We start from the raw sequence: 22,853 nt of genomic DNA, 5'->3' as shown, positions 1-22,853 counted from the left end.
CAATGATCAATGTAAAAGATCAGTGTGTGCAGTGTTATAGCGCCCTATGGGAGCTATAACATTGCAAAAAAAAAAAAGTGAAAAAAAAAGTTTTTATCTAATAAAAGTTTGAATCACCCCCCTTTTACCATTTAAAAAAACTGTAAATAAAAATAAACGTGGTATCAACATGTGCGGAAATGTCTGAATTATAAAAATAAAAAGTTAATTAAACCGCACAGTCAATGGCGTACGCGCAAAATAATTCCATAGTCCAATATAGCGTATTTTTGGTCCCTTTTTATATAATGAAAAAATGAATAAAAAGCTATCAAAAAGTCAGAACAATACAAAAATGTTACCACTAAAAACGTCAGATCACGGCGCAAAAAATGAGCCCCCATACCGCCCCAAACGCGGAAAAATAAAAAAGTTATAGGGGTCATAAGATGACAATTTTAAACATATTAATTTTCGTGCATGTAGTTATGATTTTTTTTTCCAGAAGTAGGACAGCAGGAGGGTCCCCTTACCTGCCACCTGGTATCCGATCGCCGAATGACTGCTCAGTGCCTGAGATCGAGGCATGAGCAGTCAAGTGGCAGAATCATCGATCAATGGTTTCCTATGAGAAACCAGTGATCAATGTAAAAGATCAGTGTGTGCAGTGTTATAGCCCCCTATGGGAGCTATAACACTGCAAAAAAAAGTTAATAAAGATTATTTAACCCCTTCCCTAATAAAAGTTTGAATCACCCCCTTTTCCCATTTCCCAAAGTCCAAAATAGTGCATTTTTGGTCACTTTTTATATCATGAAAAAATGAATAAAAAGCAATCAAAAAGTCAGATCAATACAAAAATGGTACCGCTAAAAACTTAAGATCACGGCACAAAAAATTAGCCCTCATACCACCCCATACACGCAAAAATAAAAGTTATAGGGGTCAGAAGATGACAATTTTAAACGTATACATTTTCCTGCATGTAATTATGATTTTTTCCAGAAGTACGACAATATCAAACCTACATAAGTAGGGTATCCTAATCGTATGGACCTACAAAATAAAGAGGTGGTGTAATTTTTACCGAAAATTGTAAGTGTAGAAACAGAAGCCCCCAAAAGTTACAATGGTGTTTTTTCTTTAATTTTGTCGCACAATGATTTCTCGTCGTTTCGTCATAGATGTTTGGGTAAAATGACTGATGTCATTACAAAGTAATATTGGTGGCACAAAAAATAAGACATCATATGGATTTTTAGGTGCAAAATTTTAAGAGTTATGATTTTTTAAAGGTAAGGAGGAAAAAACGAAAGTGCAAAAACGGAAAACCCCTGAGTAATTAAGGGGTTAAGTTATTTTGATCCTGCTTTTAGTGAATCCCACAGCTGAACTGTAGGTTGGCAGGTTAAAGGAGTATTCCGGCATTATACATCTTATCCCCATTCAAAGAATAGGGGATAAGATGTATGATTGCAGGGGTCCCGCCGCTGGTGACCCCCCTCCGATCTCTGTGCAGCCCTCCACATTCTGTGCAGGTTGCTGCCTCAGAGACGGGGACTGGAGGGGGCATGATATGACATCACTAGGGGGCATGGCCATGACGTCCCGTCCCCATCTCGGAGGCAGCACCCGACACAGAATGCCAGCTGTGGGACCCCTGCGAGCATACATCTTATGTCCTATCCTATTGATAGGGGATAAGATGTATAAAGCCGGAATACCCCTTTAAGCCTTGCACCTGGCAAAGGTAAGGAAGGGAACTCCTATCAGTAGCTTTCCTCCAATGAGCATAGGTACCCGTTCCCTCTGTTTTGGGGATCCTTTACAATGGGAGGCTTTATTTCCACTAGGTTAACTCCTTTTATGAACATCTTTATTTTATTCATTTCACAGAAGGTAAAACATGTATGCTGGGATTCCCACTGATCATAAGAACCAGTGCACAACCATGTCCAAGAGGAATGGGGGACTAGTGACCCCCTATTTTACTGATTGTGATGTGTCCTCGGCCTTTATAGTTTTGACATAAAGTGTGGCTAAATAATGATTGTACTTGTTGGGAAAACATCAATACTGACACATAGAGATAATCGTTCATTAATGTATAGAGCAGGGGTGTGGAAATAAAATAAATAAATACTTGTCCAAGGGACTAAAACGGAGCACGATCTATTTGTCCCTCATGACGATCCACTTGTCCTGGTACATAAAATAATTTCAACCAAAATAGTCTGTTAATAAGGTCTTGATAGAAAATGAATAGGCAGACCAGTATGTCACCCCATTAGGTGGATAGGGCCCCTGATAAGTAAGTCAGTCCCAATAAATAGATAGTTCCCCCCCAATAAATAGGTAGGGCTCCATGACAGAGCCCCAGATAGAAATGACCCCCCATTAGGTAGAGCTCCCCCAGTGGAGATAGGCTGGCCCCCAGATAGATATCACCCCCATTCGGTAGGGCTCCTATTTAAACAATTATACTCCCTGAGTCATTGTACGCACCCACGCTGGGACGTTGACGTCCTGCGCAACTTGCTATAGGCTGCAGCATACAGCTGCAGTCTATAGGAATTTAGTGACGGGGCGAGAATGATTGCCCTATTATATGTGAATTCCTCAGGCTCTGCTAGCCCAAAGCAGGGCCAAATGCCTGAAGAATTCACCTGCCCGGCACCCGGAACTGCATGTCCCAGGCGTCGGGCGATACAATTTCCACATCCCTGATGGAGTATACCTGTCATAGCAATAAAAGCTTACACAATTGTAGATTCTGGAGATCCAAAAGTGTTATGTCATAAAAACTAGCAAGAACAAGAAGGAAATATTCTGTAGTCACTCATCAGGAAAAAGTAAAGAATCAAATCAAGTTTTTGAAGCTTACAATAGGAGTAAATGCAATTTCATTACTGTTGGTCTGCACAATGGGAATCCCCAGAAAGCTCATGATGAAACTATTCCATGTGCGCTTTCTACAGGGTGGGCCACATTAGTATATGTGAGGGGGGAAACTTTTCAAGATGGGTGGTGACCATGGTGGCCATTTTGAAGTCATCCATTTTGAATCCAACTTTTGTTTTTTCAATAGGAAGAGGGTCATGTGACACATCAAACTTATTGGGAATTTCACAAGAAAAACAATGATGTGCTTGGTTTTAACGTAACTTTATTCTTTCATGAGTTATTTACAAGTTTCTGACCACTTATAAAATGTTTAATGTGCTGCCCATTGTGTTGGATTGTCAATGCAACCCTCTTCTCCCACTCTTCACACACAGATAGCAACACCGCAGGAGAAATGCTAGCACAGGCTTCCAGTATCCGTAGTTTCAGGTGCATCACTTCTCGCATCTTCACAGCATAGACAATTGCCTTCAGATGACCCCAAAGATAAAAGTCTAAGGGGGTCAGATCGGGAGACCTTGGGGGCCATTCAACTGGCCCACGACGACCAATCCACTTTCCAGGAAACTGTTCATCTAGGAATGCTCGGACCTGACACCCATAATGTGGTGGTCACCATCTTGCTGGAATAACTCAGGGAACGTGCCAGCTTCAGTGCATAAAGAGGGAAACGCATCATCATGTAGAAATTTCGCATATCCAGTGGCCTTGAGGTTTCCATTGATGAAGAATGGCCCCTCTGGTGGCTTATTTCTTCCAGAACAATAGGGTCAGACAGTACAAAACCAACAGCCCCATAGCTTGTCTCCATTGCCAACATCTGTCATTTGAGAGTCGAGAGAGTCAGGAAGCCGAACCCATTGAAGGTGGTAATTTCAGTTGACTTTAGTCTAAGGTTTTGTGCACATCAAAGTGTTAATGTCATATTAATAACATTTTGATGTCACACAGACATGTCCCAAGTTTAGATCAGTCGAGATCAAATCACAAGTTTATTTAAATTACAGTAATACATTATTACTTGGAAAAGGGAGGAAGAAACTAAGAACTGTTGGAAGTTTAGAACCCGGCTCAGAGGCTTTTTGTCAGAATCAGCAAGACAGTCGCCTTAGAGAAGAGATTACACAAACTTTGCAGAATGAAATACGTAGGAAAATTTTAATGAAGACCACCAAAAAATGTTTAATTTTGCATTTGAGAACCAGTTAAACAGGAAAAAAAATTGTGCAAAGGCGCATATAGAAAGAACATTTCAGCCCTGTTCAGATTACAAAAATGAATGGATGTGCAGAGTCTCAGAATGTATTCTGTTGTTTTTCAGGACCCAAAATGATAATGTGGCTGTTATACACCATATCCATCCTGACTTCATAACAACCCATAGAGTGGCACGTGGACATGAACCTGCACCCTCGACGAATTCGTCTTAAGCCATGGTTGGTGGCACAGGTGGACAGTGGAAAATACCCAGGGTTATATTGGGAAAATCAGGATCACAAGATGTTTCGTATCCCCTGGCGTCATGCAACTCGTCATATACCAACACAAGACGATGAAAACACAATATTTAAGGTTTGTGCTGCACTGCAAAAAAAATCCATCAGTAGGAACTGGATGTATGTGCCGCATTTACAGGTTTTATGTGAAAGAATCCCTTGGTTTTATGTATAGAACATTACCAGATTATAGCTTATCAATTGGCCGTGTAATTGAAAGAACATTTTTATCATAGATTGGATATTGGATAATGTGAACTGTAGGTAAAAGGCCATAAAAATGCCCATTATCACTGATGGCTCTTTAGTATGAGAAACAACTGAAACTTTTCAAAGCAGAACTACTGAAAGCTGTGGATGGCATTCACTCTTCATGTAGTATGTTACCGTTTTCAGGTGACCGTTAACTTGACATTCTCTCTCTGTTCATTCTATCTAAAGGCTTGGGCCATGGAAACTGGGAAATATCAAGAGGGTAAAGATGAGCCTGACCCTGCAAAATGGAAGGCAAATTTGCGCTGTGCCCTAAACAAGAGCAGAGAGTTCAAGCTTCTATATGATGGCACCAAAGAAACGCCCATGCAACCGTTTAAGATCTACCAGCTATGTGATCTCCCAGGACAAAATGAAGGCATGGGTCATAGCAAATTTATATAATAATATAAATAATAGTAAATAATTCCATTCATATACATTGTATCTCACTCATTCCCTGCTTCTTATTATAAAGTGGTTATACTGGTTACTATTCTGTAACTACTCCTATATTGCTTTTGCAGAGCCCTTGCTGGATGACACTGGATGTGATGAAGAGGAAGAGGTAACAGCGTAGAACTTCATAAATGCATGTATTTCCTATATGTCAGCACATTTGTGGTGCCATAGCATGTGCAGCATGATGTACCAAATGGGGCCCTGATTCCATTAAACTATCTTTTACTCTAAGCAATGCAGTGGTTAAAAGACATTTTTTGATAAGTGCTGGGAGAAGTGTTCACTGGGTAACTGCTGTCCTGCTTTTCCCCAGCAATCTCTGCGTGACTGACAAGTTTCTCTATACACATCCTTTATTAAAGGGTAGCCCTGGGAAAGGAACTTTTTAGACACTTATCCCCTATTCTTGGCAGAGTCTGGCCCCCACCTTCCTGGCTGGACGCAAGTGATGGCCTGTGTGAAGTGCAGAACTGCGCCCCATGCATCTTTACGTCGGCCCCGAATTCTATGTCTGATTTCCGGACATACAGCGAGGGGAGGGGTGAGGGGAAGGCAGAGATGGGCAGGACACAGTTCTGCACCTACCTTGCCCTGTACACGGCTCCCTCCTTGCCCCTCCCTCAGGAGGAGAGGAGGGATGTAGATTTTCACAGCCCCGCTCCTGGAAGGAGATTTTGACAGCTGTATTAATCTATGTCCAATCTCCTGAGGGAGGGGCGAGGAGGGAACTGTGTACGTGGTGAAAGAGGTGCAGAACTGCGTCCTGCAAAGCTCCACCTTCCCCCCAATGAATGGTACTGGGTGAGCCTGCAGGAGTATATGCTGTATGCCTCACCAACATGCAATTATGTAACCATCCCAAAGTTGCCTACAAGATGGTATAGAGAGAGTGTATATGTGTGTGTATATGTATGTATGTGTGTGTATGTATGTATGTGTGTATGTGTGTATATATATATATATATATATATATATATATATATATAATATAGCAACAGGAGAATACAGCAGCACACTGCTAGCACAAAGATATAGATAAAACATGAGTATATAGATACAACATGAGAAGCTATTCAGCTATGGTGTAGTAAATGAAAGTATAAAATTGTGAAGTAATGAAATATTGAGGTACTTAGCTTGCAATTTGGCGGCCAAATAGCTTGGACCGTCCCACATTACATTATTCTGCGGGAATTACTGTGGTGGCCGAGGTGGGAGTGGAGTCTGCGGGCATTACTGGGGTGGCCGGGGGGGGGGGGGGGGGGTGGAGTCTGCGGGCATTACCGAACTGTTGTGGCCGGGGGGGGGGGGGGGGGTCTGCGGGCATTGCTGTGGTGGGAATTCAGGTAGAAGACAGACATGGTGCACATCTACAATACTTGCACAATGATCTAATTGCTGTGGTGGCCATGTGGGGTCTGCGGGCATTACTGGCGGCCGCAGTCCGGATCTGGACCGCGGTCCGCCAGCTGATTACCCCTGGACTAGGTCTTATTTTCAGGGTAGGGCTTATATATTGCAGCCCTACCCCATAATCCTGCTAGGGCTTACTTTCGGGGTAGAGTTTATTTTCGGGGAAACACGGTATTTACTCTCTCTATACCATCTTGTAGGCAACTTTGGGCCGGTTACATAATTGCATGTTGGTGAGGCATACAGCATATACTCTCACCCCTAGTACCATTCATTTTTCTGTTCTTATCTGTGCAATGAGAGCTCAAGGTTGACATTTCCACTTGTTAGAAGGACTGTTACAGTTGTCATCAGCAGGACCACTACATGTGCAGGGGGTTTGCTCCAGGGTTGATTCCACTGTAGTAGTTCTGCAATAGACTTTCATGATAGGTGCACTTTAGACACATATCCTAGAGTTAATGTTTTAGTCAGGGGTCCTGGGGGGAAAAAAGGGTGTGAACTGGTCCTGGAGGACTCCTGATTATGGGAACGGTGTTCCTGCTGTGACAAAAGTGCAGGAAATCAGTTCCCATGCGTTCCTGCCGGACCTAAGCCCTGGTTATAGTCCTCAGCACAATGCTGCCTATTGTTTCAGTGGTCCTGTTGGTAAGCCTTTGTTCACATGTACCTAATTATTTGGTCTATGATATTCAAATGATGGCATCATAGCCGTACATACTAGACTAATTACTTGCTTACTGTTTCATCCTTTGCATTTTTAATACAGATAACCTTTTGTAAGGACTTAAGATTAAAAAAAGTAATTATCACTATATATATATATATATATATATATATATATATATATATATATATAAATAAAATATATTTTAAATGTATAGTTATATCTGTATATATTACCAATGTGTATTGTCTACCTTTTCAGATTGACCATATGTTCCCAGCGCTGGATATTAGTGGTAAGTGCAATCTATATATATAAAACTCAACTCAATATGTTACTACATAACTTCCAAACGGCTGGAGATATTACGATAATACTTGGTAACATGTTACTGATATGTCCACTTAAAATATAGGATAGTTAATTTAACCCTTAACTACCCCCATTTGTGAGGGTTAGGGTTTTTGTTTAAAGTCCCATGCAAATCAATGGGAAATGTATGTTCCCACATAACTTCCGTACGGCTGGAGATATTTCAAATACCTGGTACACATATTACGGGTCGACATAGGAGGACGGGATAGGAGGTCGGGATAGGAGGTCGGGATAGGAGGTCGGGATAGGAGGACGGGATAGGAGGACGGGATAGGAGGACGGGATAGGAGGTCGGGATAGGAGGTCGGGATAGGAGGTCGGGATAGGAGGTCGGGATAGGAGGACGGGATAGGAGGACGGGATAGGAGGACGGGATAGGAGGACGGGATAGGAGGACGGGATAGGAGGACGGGATAGGAGGACGGGATAGGAGGTCGGGATAGGAGGTCGGGATATGAAGTCAAAAGTTTCCTCCTTTGTTTATTTTCCTCCCCAACAAGGATTAGGAAGGAAAAACCGGGCAACGCCGGGTACTCAGCTAGTAGAAAATAAACAAATAAATCTATATATATATATATATATATATATATAATATAACCCCTCCAAACCGCTAAAGATATTAACATGAAACTTGGCAAACATGTTACTTATATGTCAACAACAAACATAGGATAGGTGATTTAACCCTTACTCACCCCCATTTGCAAGGGGCGGGGTTTATGTTTAAAGTCCCATACAAGTCTATGGGAAATATGTTACTGCATAGCTTCCAAACGGCTGGAGATATTTCGATAATACTTGGTCACATGTTACTTATATGTCCACTTAAAATATAGGATAGTTTATTTAACCCTTAACTACCCCCATTTGTGAGGGTCGGGGTTTTTGTTTAAATTCCCATGCAAATCAATGGGAAATGTATGTTCCCACATAACTTCTGTACGGCTAGAGATATTTCAATACCTGGTACACATATTACGGGTCGGGATGGGAGGTCGGATATGAGGTTGGGATATGATGACAATATATGAGGACGGGATATGGGGTTGGGATATGACGACAATATATAAGGATGGGATATGAAGTAAAAAGCTTCCTCCTTTTGTTGATTTTCCTCCCCAACAAGGATTAGGAAGGAAAAACCGTGCAACACCGGGTACTCAGCTAGTACAAAAATTAAAAAAGGCAGTACAAGTGCATGTTAGCACATACTTGGAGAGACTTTTTAACAAAATAAATGTAGTAAGCTGATTTGGATTACTTTTCTCAGTGCTGAATCACGAGCACAGTGCTCTCTGCTGATATCTCTGTCCATTTTAGGAACTGTCCAGAGCAGCATATGTTTGCTATGGGGATTTTCTCCTTCTCTGGACAGTTCTTAAAATGGACAGAGATGTCAACAGAGAGCACTGTGCTCGTGATTCAGCAGAGAGCTCTGTGTTCCAAAAAGAAAAGAATTTTAAGTACTGGAAGTATTAAAAAAATTAGCACAGCCCACTGTTCCAAAGATCTGTTAAACGCCAGTGGGGTGTAAATATTCACTGCAGCCCTTAATAAATTTCCGACTTCTATTCCAAACAAATTCTCTTTTCAAAAGCTCAATGACGCTCCTTCTCTTCTGAGCATTGTAGTGCGCCAGCAGAGCACTTGACGTCCACACATGGGGTATTTTTATACTCAGAAGAAATGGAGTTACACATTTTGGGGGGTCATTTTCTCCTATTACCCCTTGTAAAACTGTAAAATTTGGTGATTTTTTTTTTTTCAGTTACACATCCAACTTTAACAAAATGTCGTTATACACCTGTGAGGCGTTAAGGCTCCCTGTAACCCATGTTACGTTCCTTCAGGGGTGTAGTTTCCAAAATAGTACGCAGGCTTTTTTTTGTTTTTTTTTGCTGTTCTGGCACCATAGGGGCTTCCTAAATGTGACATGCCCCCCCAAAACCATTTCAGCAAAATTTGCTTTCCAAAAGCCAAATGTGACACCTTCTCTTCTGAGCATTGTAGTTCGCCCGCAGAGCATTTTACGTCCTAACATGGGGCATTTCCATACTCAGAAGAGATTGGGTCAAAAATTTTGGGGGGGTATTTTCTCCCATTACCCTTTTTTTTTTTTTTTTTTTTTCTTTTATTTACACATCTGGCTTTAACGAAAAGTCATCAAACACCTGTGGGGTGTTAAGGCTCACTGGACCCCTTGTTACGTGCCTTGAGGGGTGTAGTTTCCAAAATGGTTTGCCATGTGGGGGTTTTCTGCTGTTCTGGCACCATAGGGGCTTCCTAAATGCGACATGCCCCCCAAAAACCATTTCAGCAAAATTCACTCTACAAAATCCCACTGTCGCTCCTTCCCTTCTGAGCCCTCTACTGCGCCCCCCAAACACTTGACATACAGACATGAGGTATTTCCTTACTCGAGAGAAATTGGGTTACAAATTTTGGGGGGCTTTTTCTCCTGTTCAACCCTTGTAAAAATTCAAAAACTGGGTCTACAAGAACATGCGAGTGTAAAAAATGAAGATTTTGAATTTTCTCCTTCAACTTTGCTGCTATTTCTGTGAAACACCTAAAGGGTTAACACACTTACTGAATGTCATTTTGAATACTTTGAGGGGTGCAGTTTTTATAATGGGGACATTTGTGGGGTATTTCTGATATGAAGGCCCTTCAAATCCACTTCAAAACTGAACTGGTCCCTGAAAAATTCCGATTTTGAAAATGTTGTGAAAAATTGGAAAATTGCTGCTATACTTTGAAGCCCTCTGATGTCTTCCAAAAGTAAAAACATGTCAATTTTATGATGCAGTCATAAAGTAGACATATTGCATATGTGAATCAATATATAATTTATTTGGAATGTCTATTTTCCTTATAAGCAGAGAGCTTTAAAGTTAGAAAAATGCAAAATTTTCAATTTTTTCATTAAATTAGTGGTAAATTTGTGTCGATACTTTGAAGAGACAGTGGTCAAATGTGCAAAAAACGCTCTGGTCCTACAGTGAACATTAGCTTGGTTCTTAAGGGGTTAAAGGAGAACTCCAGACCATAAAGCTGTACATACCTTCCTCCGCTCCCCCGGGGCCTCCGGTAAACGGCTCCGGTCTCCGCCGCAATCCACTTCCTGGTGGTCGGATGAATCAGCCAATCACCAGCTGCACCGCAGTCCGACTTGGCTGGCGATAGGCTGAGTGGCAGTTTTCGGCCCCGGCCGCAGGTGCCGGTGTAGTGAAGAATTTTGTGTCCTGAAGCCTATCACTGGCCGAGTCTGACTGCGCTGCGGCTGGTGATTGGCTGATTCATCCGACCACCGGCAACGAGGAAGTGGATCGCGGCGGAGACCGGAGCCGGTTACTGGAGGCCCCGGGGGAGCGGAGGAAGGTATGTACATCTTTATTTTTTTACTGCCGGCAGTATGGGCGACAATTTTTATATTCCGGAGTTCTCCTTTAAGGCCACACAGGACAAACCTTTATTAACAGCATTACCCTACAGCAGCAAATCTGCATTAAAATGTGGAATTTCTGTGTGAATATGTTGTGGATTTGCTGTTGCAGATATAGGGTGAAATATGTAAATGTTGAGAGGAAAAAATATGTATCAATTCTCCAGTAGCAGATTTTGCTGCAGATCCATTTGTTTATCGCAGAATTTGACTTCACTGAATGGGGAAACTCCTGGTGAACGATACATTTCCAGGGCACTGACAGGAAAACTGACATGCTATGAATTAAACCCCACACAGGTCAATTTCCGGACAGATTTTCTTCAGATTTTTCACACATCGTGGGATGAGATCTCTACAAATGACTTTGTGGCTATTGTTATATGTAATGCCAATAATTAATCTGTGATGCCATATTTCTTCTATCTTATTTTATTTAATTTTTTTTAAAGATCCACTGCCACCTTACATCTGGCCTAAATCAGAACCCACTTTCAGCCCGTGTGGAAACCTTATGCAACATAACCTGACCCCAGCAGACACTGCTGTAAAACCAACTGCCCCTGCTGTGTACCCTGGAGTGGAATTATCTCCCCAAGGCATGGTGCCACAGACGGTAGTTCTTCCTCTTTCAGAACTAGTTCCTGCTGGGAGTATGGAGCCAAGTCAAGATCCAACGCTTCCTATACAAGGGGTGATGGCAGCCCCCATTGAACAAGGCATACCAGAGTTGCTTAGTCCCCAAATGTTGCCATGTGAGTAACATGTACCCACAGTACAACTAACATGGTTGTGTAACCATATTTTCACTGATAATTTATTGTTAATAATGTTTTTTTTTTTAATTAAATAATGAACAGGTATAACTAAGGCCTAGTATGTAAAGTTTTTTTTTAAGCCAAATGTGTGTTATCATGTATCCAGAGTCATACAGTATGGACAGTAGAAATAACCCCTTTGAACAGTAAATGTACAGGGAGCTCTTGCACTATTTAGATTTTAAGTGCATAACGTTCAGCTGAGGGTCCTATAATGAGTATGCGCACATTGCATTACTTCTTCTAAGAGAGCTATGTATTGTGACCCAGACATATTAATGGGGGAGATTTATGAAAACCTGTGTAGAGGAAGAGTGGTGCAGTTGCCCATGGTGACCAATCAGATTGCTTCTTTCATTTTTCACAGGTCTCTTTAAAAATGAAAGAAGCGATCTGATTGGTTGCCTTGGGCAACTGCTCCACTCTTTCTCTACACAGTTTTTGATTAATCCCCCCCCCCCCCTCCATTGAGCATTGTTCCTGAAGGCCATCAATAAGGCCTCAACTTATCAATCTGTCTAAGGACCAAGACTGTTTTTTTTTTTTTATAACCAACCACAGCTTAGGCTTCATTTTACCAGCGCAGTTTACATGCTTAATGAAAGGTGAACTGTGATTGGTTGCTATGCAGAAAACCAGACTATTTTAGTCCTTAGATTGATAAATCTAAGCCATTGTGTATGTGTCGTTTAGTCACACTGTAGATATATTGGTAAATAAGAAGAATTGTGAAGAAATGATACACGTTCTACATTGCAATCTGTTAGCGGTTTTCTTTGTCATGAGTTGAAGCGTCCTACTTACTGTACTTTTTGCTTTTGTTGTTGCAGTGACTGACTTAGAAATAAAGTTCCTATATAGAGGGAAGCAAGCGGGAGCGATGACTGTCAGTAACCCTCATGGCTGCCGCCTTTTTTACAGTAACCTTGAGCCAACTCCAGAGCAAGTGGAACTGTTTGGTCCAACTTCTCTGGAACAAGTTCGGTTTCCAGGAACAGATGAGATCGGCAATGAGAAACAAAAGTTCTACACAAACCATCTTTTGGACGTTATGGACCGAGGACTTATCCTTACCTTGCAAGGGCAGGATATCTATGCAATCCGATTGTGCCAGTGCAAGGTCTTCTGGTCTGGCCCTTGTGCAACTAACCTAGGTGGTCCTAATCCCATAGAAAGGGAGAAGAGAATCAAAGTATTCAGCTTAGAGACCTTTTTAAATGGTGAGAGTTTAGCTTCAATTTGCAAATTGTCAAACAATAATGAAAAGCACAAACTGAATGCCCCTAGAACAGGTAGCAGTGCCATATCTGGTCTTAACTATTAGGCATCGTCCAACCACTGGAACCCCTCCCCGTGATCTCCTGCACGGGCCCTGGCTCTCTGAAAGGAGCCTGTGCTGGGGAAGACACACGCACCATTCATTTCTATGGGAGCGTAGAAGAGACCTGATTGCATCACTCGGGTCTTATTAGATTTTTTCCCTATAAACAAAATAACAATATTTAAAACTGCCCTATTCTGACCCCCTATAACTTTCACATTTTTCTGTATAGAGGGCTGTATAAGGGCTCATTTTTTTCGCTGTGATCTGTAGTATTTATCGGTACCATGTTTTGATGGAACTTTTTTAGTTTTTTTATTAGTATTATATATATTTTATATAACAAATAGAGGGTAGCAGCACACTGTTAGTGATCAGTTGAGGTGGGTGCAATCAGTAAGGATCCCAGGTCACTGGATTCCAGGCAGTTAATATATCAAAAGAATACTGCAGCACTCCAAGACGTCGGTGAAAAACGTGAGTAGCGTTTATTCCAAAGTGGCAACGTTTCAGCTGCGTACAAGCAGCCTTTTTCATGCTTGTACGCAGCTGAAACATTGCCACTCTGACTATGATGGAATAGATGCTACTCACGTTTTTCACCGACGTCTTGGAGTGCTGCAGTATTCTTTTGAGATATATATATAACATATATACACACACACACACACACATATAGGGTACTCTGCCCCTAGACATCTTCTCCTCTATAATACGCCCTATAGGGGATAAGATGTGTGAGCACTGGGACCCCGCTGCGATCTTCCTGCAGCACGGCTGCGGTGCCAGAGGTTCTTGACGTCAAGGCCATGCCCCTCAATGCAAGTCTATGGGAGGGGTTGTGGCGGCCGCCACGCTTCCTTCCATAGACTTGCATTGAGAGGGAGGACATGACGTCACAAGGGGGCGTGGCCTTGACGCCACGAACCTCTGGTGCCGCATCGCTAGTCATCTGGCACGGAGCGAACTCCGCTCTGTGCACCGGATGACTAGGGTACCGCAGCTGAGATCAAATCCCCTTTTGGATAGGGGATAAGATGTCTTTTAAGCTTTACTGTACATGATAATAAACATTACACAAAAATGTTCTTTATACATTTTTTTATGCCCCCATAGGAAACTTTTGATAGCAATTAGATTGTTATGCACTGTTCAGTACTATCAGTGATTGCCTTGTATAGAAGCTCGGTGATCCTGCACACCGGAGGGAGGTAAGAGAAACCTCTGGCGGACATTTGTGCTTATCAGACCCTCAAGATTGCACAGCACGGGGGTCTGATAAGACCACTGAAACCTCCATTTCCACCATGGATGCTGTGATCAGCATTGTACACGGCATCTATAGAGCTAATGGTGGACAACAGCGGGATCTGCTATGTAGTCATGCCGTACAAATACGTCGCTGTGTACGAATTTACATTCTGCAGTGACATACACTTATGGCGCGTGTCCTTGAGGTGTTAAAGTGCAAACTACTTAATTACAGATATACCCTGTAAATATAATACCTAACTGTCCCATTTCACGTTCCTTTTAAGAAACTTTTTAGAATATGCCGACATGTATGTATATGAGGAGTAGCACTATTTCTGGCCATTATATAACTTGTATATGCCATTTTTCATCTTTCTTCCTTTCTGCAGGGTCCATCTCTAGTTTTTCAGCTGTCAGTGACTTAGTAGGCAACAATTAGCTGCTATTGAGTATCTCATACACTGCATAAACACAGAACAGGAGATCCTGCTCTCTTATATCTCTATAGCATACCTAAGAAGCTGCAGCAGCATGTGGGACATTATTGAGCAGTAAGAGCTGTGAGTCAAGCACTGGCGTGCAATAGAACACTTAATAGATCCTTCAGCAGTTTCTATGTCTCTTTCTGCAGTTAACTCCTCCTCTGGCTTTCCATAAACGTCTATAAACAGCATGTAAGTAATCACTTAGTGAGCTGATCTTGTCTCTCAAGATAGACTTTTAACAGTTTTTCAGGGTAAATGATGAGTTTAGGACAGTGAGAAGAATTCTAAGTAGAAAAATATAGGATATATTAGAGAGGTTTTTTTTGTATATATATTTGTTCTATTAATTTACTTAGTTTGACGAAAGGTTAGTGATATGTTACTCAGTACCTAATCCTGATCATGTACATATAATTTTTATGTGTCAAGGACCTATATATCCCTAGAAAATAGCATTTATATGTTGCTCACTTCTTTTTGTTCATTCCTTGTGGAAGGGGAAGGTGTCCGTTTTTCTCCTTTTCTCCCTCACTGTGGATAGAAACATAGAATGTGTCGGCAGATAAGAACCATTTGGCCTATCTAGTCTGCCCAATAAATGACTCTTCAGCTCTGAGTCTGGGAGCACCCTGGCAGTCTGCAAGTCACTGCACTGTAGTTTTTATGCATACATTTTCTGTCTGTTCCTAGTAAAGCTGGATGCTAATCAACATAGATGTCACTATGTGTGTCATTCAGCTTTCACAGACTCCTGCTTTGTCATTCAGGAGTCAAAGAAAGCTTTGACTGTTCAAGCATGCTGGAAGTTGGATACCAACACACATTATGGCCGGTATCCAGTATGCTGCAAAATACAGAGTAGTCTATGTGCATAAAGCTAGATGACCCCTAGTGGTGGCTATTTTCATTTTTTATTTTTTTTAGTAAAATAGCCTTTTTTTTTTTTTTCTTTTTTTAATAATTGTATATTTAAAAAAGTAATCAGTAGTACTACAAAATATAACTAAACTAAAAATGCCATAAAACGTCCTGAGAAATATCCACAATACTAAGTACCACTCTAGACTTGACTCGTGTTCGTGATTCTTCAGTTTCACATTGTATTTTTCTGGTGTGATCTATTCTGTTGTTTGACTTTAACACTAGCTGTTGATATGTAGTAATCTAAAATTGATATTTGTGCTTGTAAAATGATTGAAAAATCATTCGTTTAGATAATACTGTAAAGACAACATTGTCCCTGGACACAGTATTTTACAATAATAACATTATAGTGACAGTAAAACTTGTTGAAGGTAGTATGAAGGTGTAACATGCCATTGTTGGAGAAACAAAGAATTCTGCTGGGCATCTGAAAATCTTAAAGTATTTTGTACTTGGCCTAGTTTACATTGCAACATCAACAGCAATGCATGACTAATCTCAAATTAAAGGAAGTGCTTAGTTACAATACTTACAGTAATACCTGGTTGTACAACCTTTAGCAGCAAAGGGTCAGACAGTTCACATGAACAAATATATTCGGCAGTATTTCAGGACTGTCCTTTGTGCATCATAATACTTATAAACAATTTAGTGTGCCTGATATTTTTGCATTTCATGCCTAAAGTTGAGTTTTTTTTTTTTTTTTATACATACATCTTGGCATTCCTACTTGACGTAGTGGAGATGCAATATTTTTAATTTCTCAAGCACTTCATTGGGGAGGGGGAGAGACAGGACAGGACCATGGGTATATGCTGCTTGCCGCTAGAAGGCTGACACTATGCAAAAAAGAGAGTAGTTCCCAAGAAGGGCGGCAGTGTCTGATTCTCTATTTGAAGCTTCTGAACAGTCATGTGTGGCTACGGCATTTCAGTATGGAATCCCTGTGGTTAGTAGTCGCCTCCATGGATCCGGGGGAGTTTCTTTCTTTTGTGGACATACAGGACGTCTACTTGCACATCCCTATCTTTCCGGCCAACCAGTGTTTTCTCAGGTTCGCTGTTCCTGCAGGTCATTCACCAAGACGCTGGCGGCAGTGGTGGCTCTCCTCCACTCTCAAGTGTCTCTGTTCTCCCCTATCTGGACGACCTACTTATCAAGGTGCCCTCCCTGGAACAGAATCGGGTCAGCCTCAACATTACTCTGCAGGCCCTCTCCAGTTTCGGTTGCATAATCAACCGCAAGAAATCCAACCACTTGTCTCCGTCCGAATCTCTGACCTTTCTCTGGATCTGCTTCGACATGGTGGTGGCCCGCCTTACTCTTCCGGAGGACAAGCTCCAGGAGTTGCTGTCGGAGATTTTCTTGCTTCGGCGACTGGGTCTGATTCCAGTCTGTGCCTGCATGTGGGAGCTCCGTGCGAGCTTCCTGTGCCTTCTTCACTGGAGTCACCTGCTTTGGGGCCTTCCGGAGCGGGTGCAGATGGACAACGCCACCGCTGTGGCATACATCAATTGCCAGGGCGGCACCCGCAGCTCGACGGCCATGAGGGAAGTGTCGAAGATCCTCTCCTGGGCGGAACTTCACGTTCCAGCAATATCGGCTGTGCGCGTTCCCAGGATCGACAATTGAGAGGTGGACTTTCTGAGTTGCTCCACCGCCAACCTGGGCGAGTGTGGTCCCTTCACCCGGAGGTCTTCGCTCAAATCTGTCACCGCTGGGATCTCTTTGCGTCACGCCGGAACAGGAAAGTCCCTTGCTTCGTCTCCAGGTCGTGGGATCCCCTCGCACTGGAGGTAGACTCTCTCGTGGTCCCTATTTCCACTGGTGTCAGGCTTGTTCTCTCTCTCCCACCTGTTTTTGCAATCGGGACTGGAAACGTGCCTTGCCCACAGTTCCATCATGGGGCAGGTTTTGGCACTTTCTGTCCTCTTCCAACCCTCATGTGCGCACCTTTTTGCATGGCGTGGCTCATGAGGTCCCTCTGTTCTGGTCCCCCACTGCACCTTGGGACCTTAACCTTGTTTTATATGCTCTGCAGGGCACTCTGTTTGAGCCTCTCAGCCAGGTTTCCCTTCACTTCCTTTTCTGGAAGGTGGCCTTCCTTGTTGCAGTCACGTCCATTCGCCGTGTGTCGGAATTGGCTGCCCTCTCTTGCCTTTCCTCTTTTCTGGTGCTTCACCAAGACAAGGTGGTTCTTCGGCCGGTACCCTCTTTTCAGCCCAAGGTCGTGATTTACTTTCACTTTGAACGAGGAGATTGTGTTGCCTTCTTTCTGCCCGTCACCACCTTCTCCGCGGCTGCACCAGCTTCACAAGCTGGACTTGGTTTGCACGGTGTGGACCTATTTGTCGGTCACTTCCTCCTTCCAGTGGTGTGACTCTGTTTGTCCTTCCCGATGGGCGGCACAAGGGGCTCCCGACTTCCAAGGCCACTATCTCCCGGTGGATACGATCCACCATTTCGGAGGCGTAGCGTTTCAAGGGTCGAGAACCCCTTTCGAGTGACTACTCACTCCACCTGCGCAGTGGGGGCCTCCTGGGTGGTCAGCCATGGGGCTTCAGCTTTGCAGGTTTGCAAGGTGTCATCTCTGCATACTTTTGTCAAGTTTTACCGTGATCATACGCTTGTGTCCTACGCAGGCCTGGGCCGCAGGGTTTTGCAGGCGGCAAAAGCAGTCAGCCGTCCGCCTGAGTTGTTTTTGGACTGGGATATTAGTCTTTCCCTCCCCAGGGACTGCTTTAGGATGTCCCATGGTCCTGTGTCCCCTAATGAAGCGCTCGAGAAAAGTAGATATTTATACTTACTGTAAAATCTTTTTCTTGGAGCTTCTATTGGGGGACACGGCCCCAACCCATTGGTTTGTTTGTGGCCAGCCAGTTTCCGCCGCTGCGGTGCAGTTGTTTTTTTTTTTTTTTTTGTGTGTGTGATCAGTCCCCTTCGTTTGTCTGGGTTTTGTTCGGACTGTTACTTTCTTGGTCGGTTCTCCTTCTTCTTTGGGACTAAACTGAGTTGCTCAGAGCCACGAGGCGGATATATCCTGCCTCATGTCAGCCTCCTAGCGGCTAGCAGCATATACTCAAGGTCCTGTGCCCCCCAAAAGAAGCTCAGAGAGAGAGATATTTTACAGTAAGTATAAAAATCTACTTTTTGGAAGTTAATGGATTATGCCATTAAAAAAAAAGTCCATGATTTTTGAAATCTTCAGCATTGTCATCTTATTTCTATCACCCTGTAGGTTCTTTAGTGATGTAGATATAAGATTAAAATATACATAAACATTTCCTGAAATAATACACTTCAGTGAAGAACACTATTTTCACTTCTATTTCATGAATTCACCCTCAGATTTATCTGCTTTATTATTAACATTTGTGATCATTTTACTAATGTGGACATGCCTTGCACATAGAGACAGCTCTTTCTAAAACCATTTTTACCCTTTTATCGCTTTTCTGGTTTCATGCAACCATAACTTAGGCGCATTGTAGTGTCCATTTTATGGCTTTTAGCCTTAGACTTCCATGGCCTGTTCTAAACCCAGACTACCATGGGGTTCTGTTGAGATTTTTTGTTCTGTAGACCAGTATTTCCCAAGCGCAGTCCTCAAGTCCCCCAACAGGTCATTATTTCAGGATTTCCTTAGTTTTTCACAGGTGATATAATTATGGTCAGTGAATCAGACATCACCAAAGTTATATCATTTGTGAAAGACTAAGCAAATCCAGAAAACATGACCTGTTGGGGGGGACTTGGGGACCACGCATGAGAAACACTGCTGTAGAATGAAAAATGTCTTTGTAGTTATGTGACTGTAAATATGCTAAAAGGGGATTACCATTGTAAAACTTTGGGCATTATGGAAATATCAATTCTAAGACTTTTTGTTAAAGTTTAGAAGCTTTGTTTTGTGCTGGTTAGAGATGAGCGAAGTTAGTGATTCGATTTGTCAACTGCCGAGCCGAGAGGTTTGTGACGAATCAAATCCCTGTAACTTCTCTCATCTCTAGTGCTGGTGTAAAAGAATGCATGTAGATAATGTTTGTGTTCTTGTCCACAGAACTCATTGCATGCCAGAAAGGGCAGACCAATGTACTGCCACCTTATGAGATATTTTTCTGCTTTGGGGAGGAATGGCCAGATCGAAAACCTAGAGAGAAAAAGCTCATCACTGTGCAGGTAATGAATGTCAGAAAATATGCATGAGCATATTATCAGCAAATAAATAGATTTACTCACCACAAACTGTTCTTTTTTTACTATAAGATCTGCTGTGGTGGTCAGTAGAGATGAGCGAACTTACAGTAAATTCGATTCGTCACGAACTTCTCGGCTCGGCGGTTGCTGACTTTCCCTGCATAAATTAGTAAAGCTTTCAGCTGCTCCCGTGGGCTGGAAAATGTGGATACAGTCCTAGGAGACTCTTTCTTAGGTCTGTATCCACCTTTTCCAGCCCACCGGAGTACCGGAAAGCTGAACTAATTTATGCAGGAAAAGTCAGCAACCGCCGAGCTGAGAAGTTCGTGACGAATAGAATTTACTGTAAGTTCGCTCATCTCTAGTGGTCAGTTGATTGTGACAGAAGACTCAGCCTGCTACATTCCCTCTATAGAGAGGCTGTTGTAGGATAAATGTATTGAATAATGGCCATTGAGTTGAATGGCTGTCTATATAATACATACACATTCGGAGTCCACCAGAAACATGCTTGCTACTTGTGAGCAACTCTGGTTCATATAAGGGGACTCCCTTCTATGAACCAATGATCATATGGACAAGAGTAGTCCTGGTGGGTCAGCCTCTTATTTTTACATTAGCACTTGTTTCATTGTTGCTCCATTTAAGAATATATATATTTTATTGACTTTTTAGGTTATTCCTGTAGCTGCACGCTTACTATCTGAAATTTTCACTGGAGAATCCTCTTGGTCTGCAGATAGTATAAAGCTCCAAATCTCACATCCGGACCTAAAGGATAAGATGGTGGAGCAATTTAAGGAACTTCATCAGCTTTGGCAAAGTCAGCAGGCCCAAGCTATGAGCCCAGATGGAGGAGTAACTGCTACTGGAGTAAATGTCGGCTCTGGGCCTTGGCCTATGCATTCAGGAAACATGCAGTAACAAGACTGTTGAATGTGGTTCATGATACTGTTTTGGGCTCAGTTATGGAGAATACAGTTACTGAACACAATATGAAATTCTACCATAGAGGATGAAGGAACTGCGAGGTTTATGTGCTTAAGTAATTGCTCTGGATGGTGATAGAGAACAAAACAGACTTGTTTCTACTGCAGAAAATCTCAGGAATAACATCCCAAACTGTTGTTTGGGAAAATGAACCATAGCCTAGGGTTCATCTTAGTGTGTAGAATATTATGGCATGTTGGCAGTTATATAGCAGTGATCCATGTTCACCCTCATAGGGAAATACTGAATTTCAGTAGTATGCATATTACTTGTCATAAATTCTGTTCACATTCTAGATACATGTGTAGAAAATAGAAGGGGAACAGAATACACTTGGATGTGGTTTCAGCTTCTTTATGTTAAGCTTGTTGCCTTCTGGTTAGTAAAGCTGAACAAGGAGTTTTTATTTTTAGGAGTAAGATTTCACAATGAATGTAGAGAAAGATAACCAGTTTATTTTAAATTTGACCTGTCACATAGATGCAAACTAAATAAAGGGAAAACTATTTTCTGTTTTTCTAAATGTAGAGCTTTGGCGGATATTGCAGCTCAGCCACATTCACTTAAACAAGGATGAGCTGCAATACCAAGAGCAGTCCATGGGAATGAATATATATATTTATTACAGAAAGGTCCAGCATATGTATGCACAGGGGGAAGGAGGTCCTTCACATGAACTTTTATCCATATAAAGATGCTCTTTCAGATAAAATGTTGTATTGACACCTCTACTTCCTGTGTTGTAGATCATAATTTTATTTGACATTGTCTTATCATTTAAAAGAATAAGCTTCAATGACCAAATCCACAAACAAGAACTCTATAATGCATGAACCATGAAAGCGGGCAGCACTGAAGTCTCTGTACTCCATGTAACGTTCAGTCTGGCCCACAAGGGAAGGCACTTGTTTTTGTAGGTAAATCTCTCCTGACACTACCACTATATGTAAGTGGAAGGAAACTGTTGTTCAAGCAGATCTGTAGTCAGGTTGTGGACTGTGTATGTTTTATACACTCAAAATAAAACTAGATAGATAAGCTACAAAAACACTTGGGATTCATTTATGTTAAAGTAATGCTTAGGCTGCATTCACATGACATTTTGTCCCTACAGCTTCTGGGTCCGGCTGGGAAATGTCAAAACTGGGCACTCAAGTATTCCAGCTGGATCGGCGCTGAATCTCATTGACTATCTGACTTTGGTCGGTTCATTTTAGTGAACGAGATTCGGCGCCGGTCCGGCTGGTATACGGGAGCGCCCAGTCTTGAAATTTAGACGGTGCTGTCATGGGTTTGTGAAAACCCAATTACAGGTGAATAATCACTCTTCTACCCCTTCACCCATTACAGCACCTCTGGAAATGTTACACTTGTAAGTAAGGAAGGCCCCAGCACCTGTATGACTTCTGAATGCTAGGACAGACATAGAATTAAGCTCAAATCTGTAATAAAAGTGTAGGATACATTCTAGGTGGCTCTCCTACAGATTTGGTCTAGAGTATTGACCCTTTTTGCCCAGATAGTAGAAACTGTCCAAGTGGAATGGGCCCCAAAAGTCAGGAACTGACAGGCCCTTATTTTTATGGATGGAACCATCTGCTGACTGTAGCCATACTGGCCCCCTGTTGTTTCCTCCAAACTATCAGCCAGGATGATGGTGTGAAGATGCAAGGCTGACATGACCTGTAAATCGCTCACCCTTCTTGTTGTCCTTTATCTTTAGGAGGGGGGAGGGGAGAGAGAGAGATTTATTAAGACCTGAGTAGAGGAAGAGTGGTCAAGTTGCTCATAGAAAAAAAACAGATAACTTTTTACATTTTTTTAAAAGGCATCTTGAAAACAAGATGCAAACTAATTGACCAACTGCACCA

The 22,853-nt window shown here is 42.2% G+C and overlaps 1 protein-coding gene across 3 annotated transcripts in view; it reads left to right on the top strand.

Moving 5' to 3' along the window:
- The window catches only part of IRF5 (interferon regulatory factor 5), a 54,540-nt gene extending 32,531 nt beyond the window's left edge, over positions 1 to 22,009 (top strand). For all 3 annotated transcript variants that reach the window (XM_056569317.1, XM_056569319.1, XM_056569318.1), the window contains exons 2-9: positions 4,205 to 4,455; positions 4,821 to 5,010; positions 5,159 to 5,199; positions 7,435 to 7,468; positions 11,446 to 11,748; positions 12,642 to 13,031; positions 19,856 to 19,974; positions 20,668 to 22,009. In XM_056569317.1, the coding sequence (XP_056425292.1) occupies positions 4,282 to 4,455; positions 4,821 to 5,010; positions 5,159 to 5,199; positions 7,435 to 7,468; positions 11,446 to 11,748; positions 12,642 to 13,031; positions 19,856 to 19,974; positions 20,668 to 20,916 (1,500 nt within the window). In that variant the 5' untranslated portion in view covers positions 4,205 to 4,281 and the 3' untranslated portion in view covers positions 20,917 to 22,009. The remainder of the gene's footprint in view (positions 1 to 4,204; positions 4,456 to 4,820; positions 5,011 to 5,158; positions 5,200 to 7,434; positions 7,469 to 11,445; positions 11,749 to 12,641; positions 13,032 to 19,855; positions 19,975 to 20,667) is intronic.
- Positions 22,010 to 22,853: the final 844 nt, after the last annotated feature.

This window comes from Hyla sarda, chromosome 4, assembly GCF_029499605.1.
Source record: "Hyla sarda isolate aHylSar1 chromosome 4, aHylSar1.hap1, whole genome shotgun sequence".
NCBI lineage: Eukaryota > Metazoa > Chordata > Amphibia > Anura > Hylidae > Hyla > Hyla sarda.
Note: the sequence above shows the minus strand (reverse complement) of the source record. Positions and strands in the feature narration are given on the sequence as shown.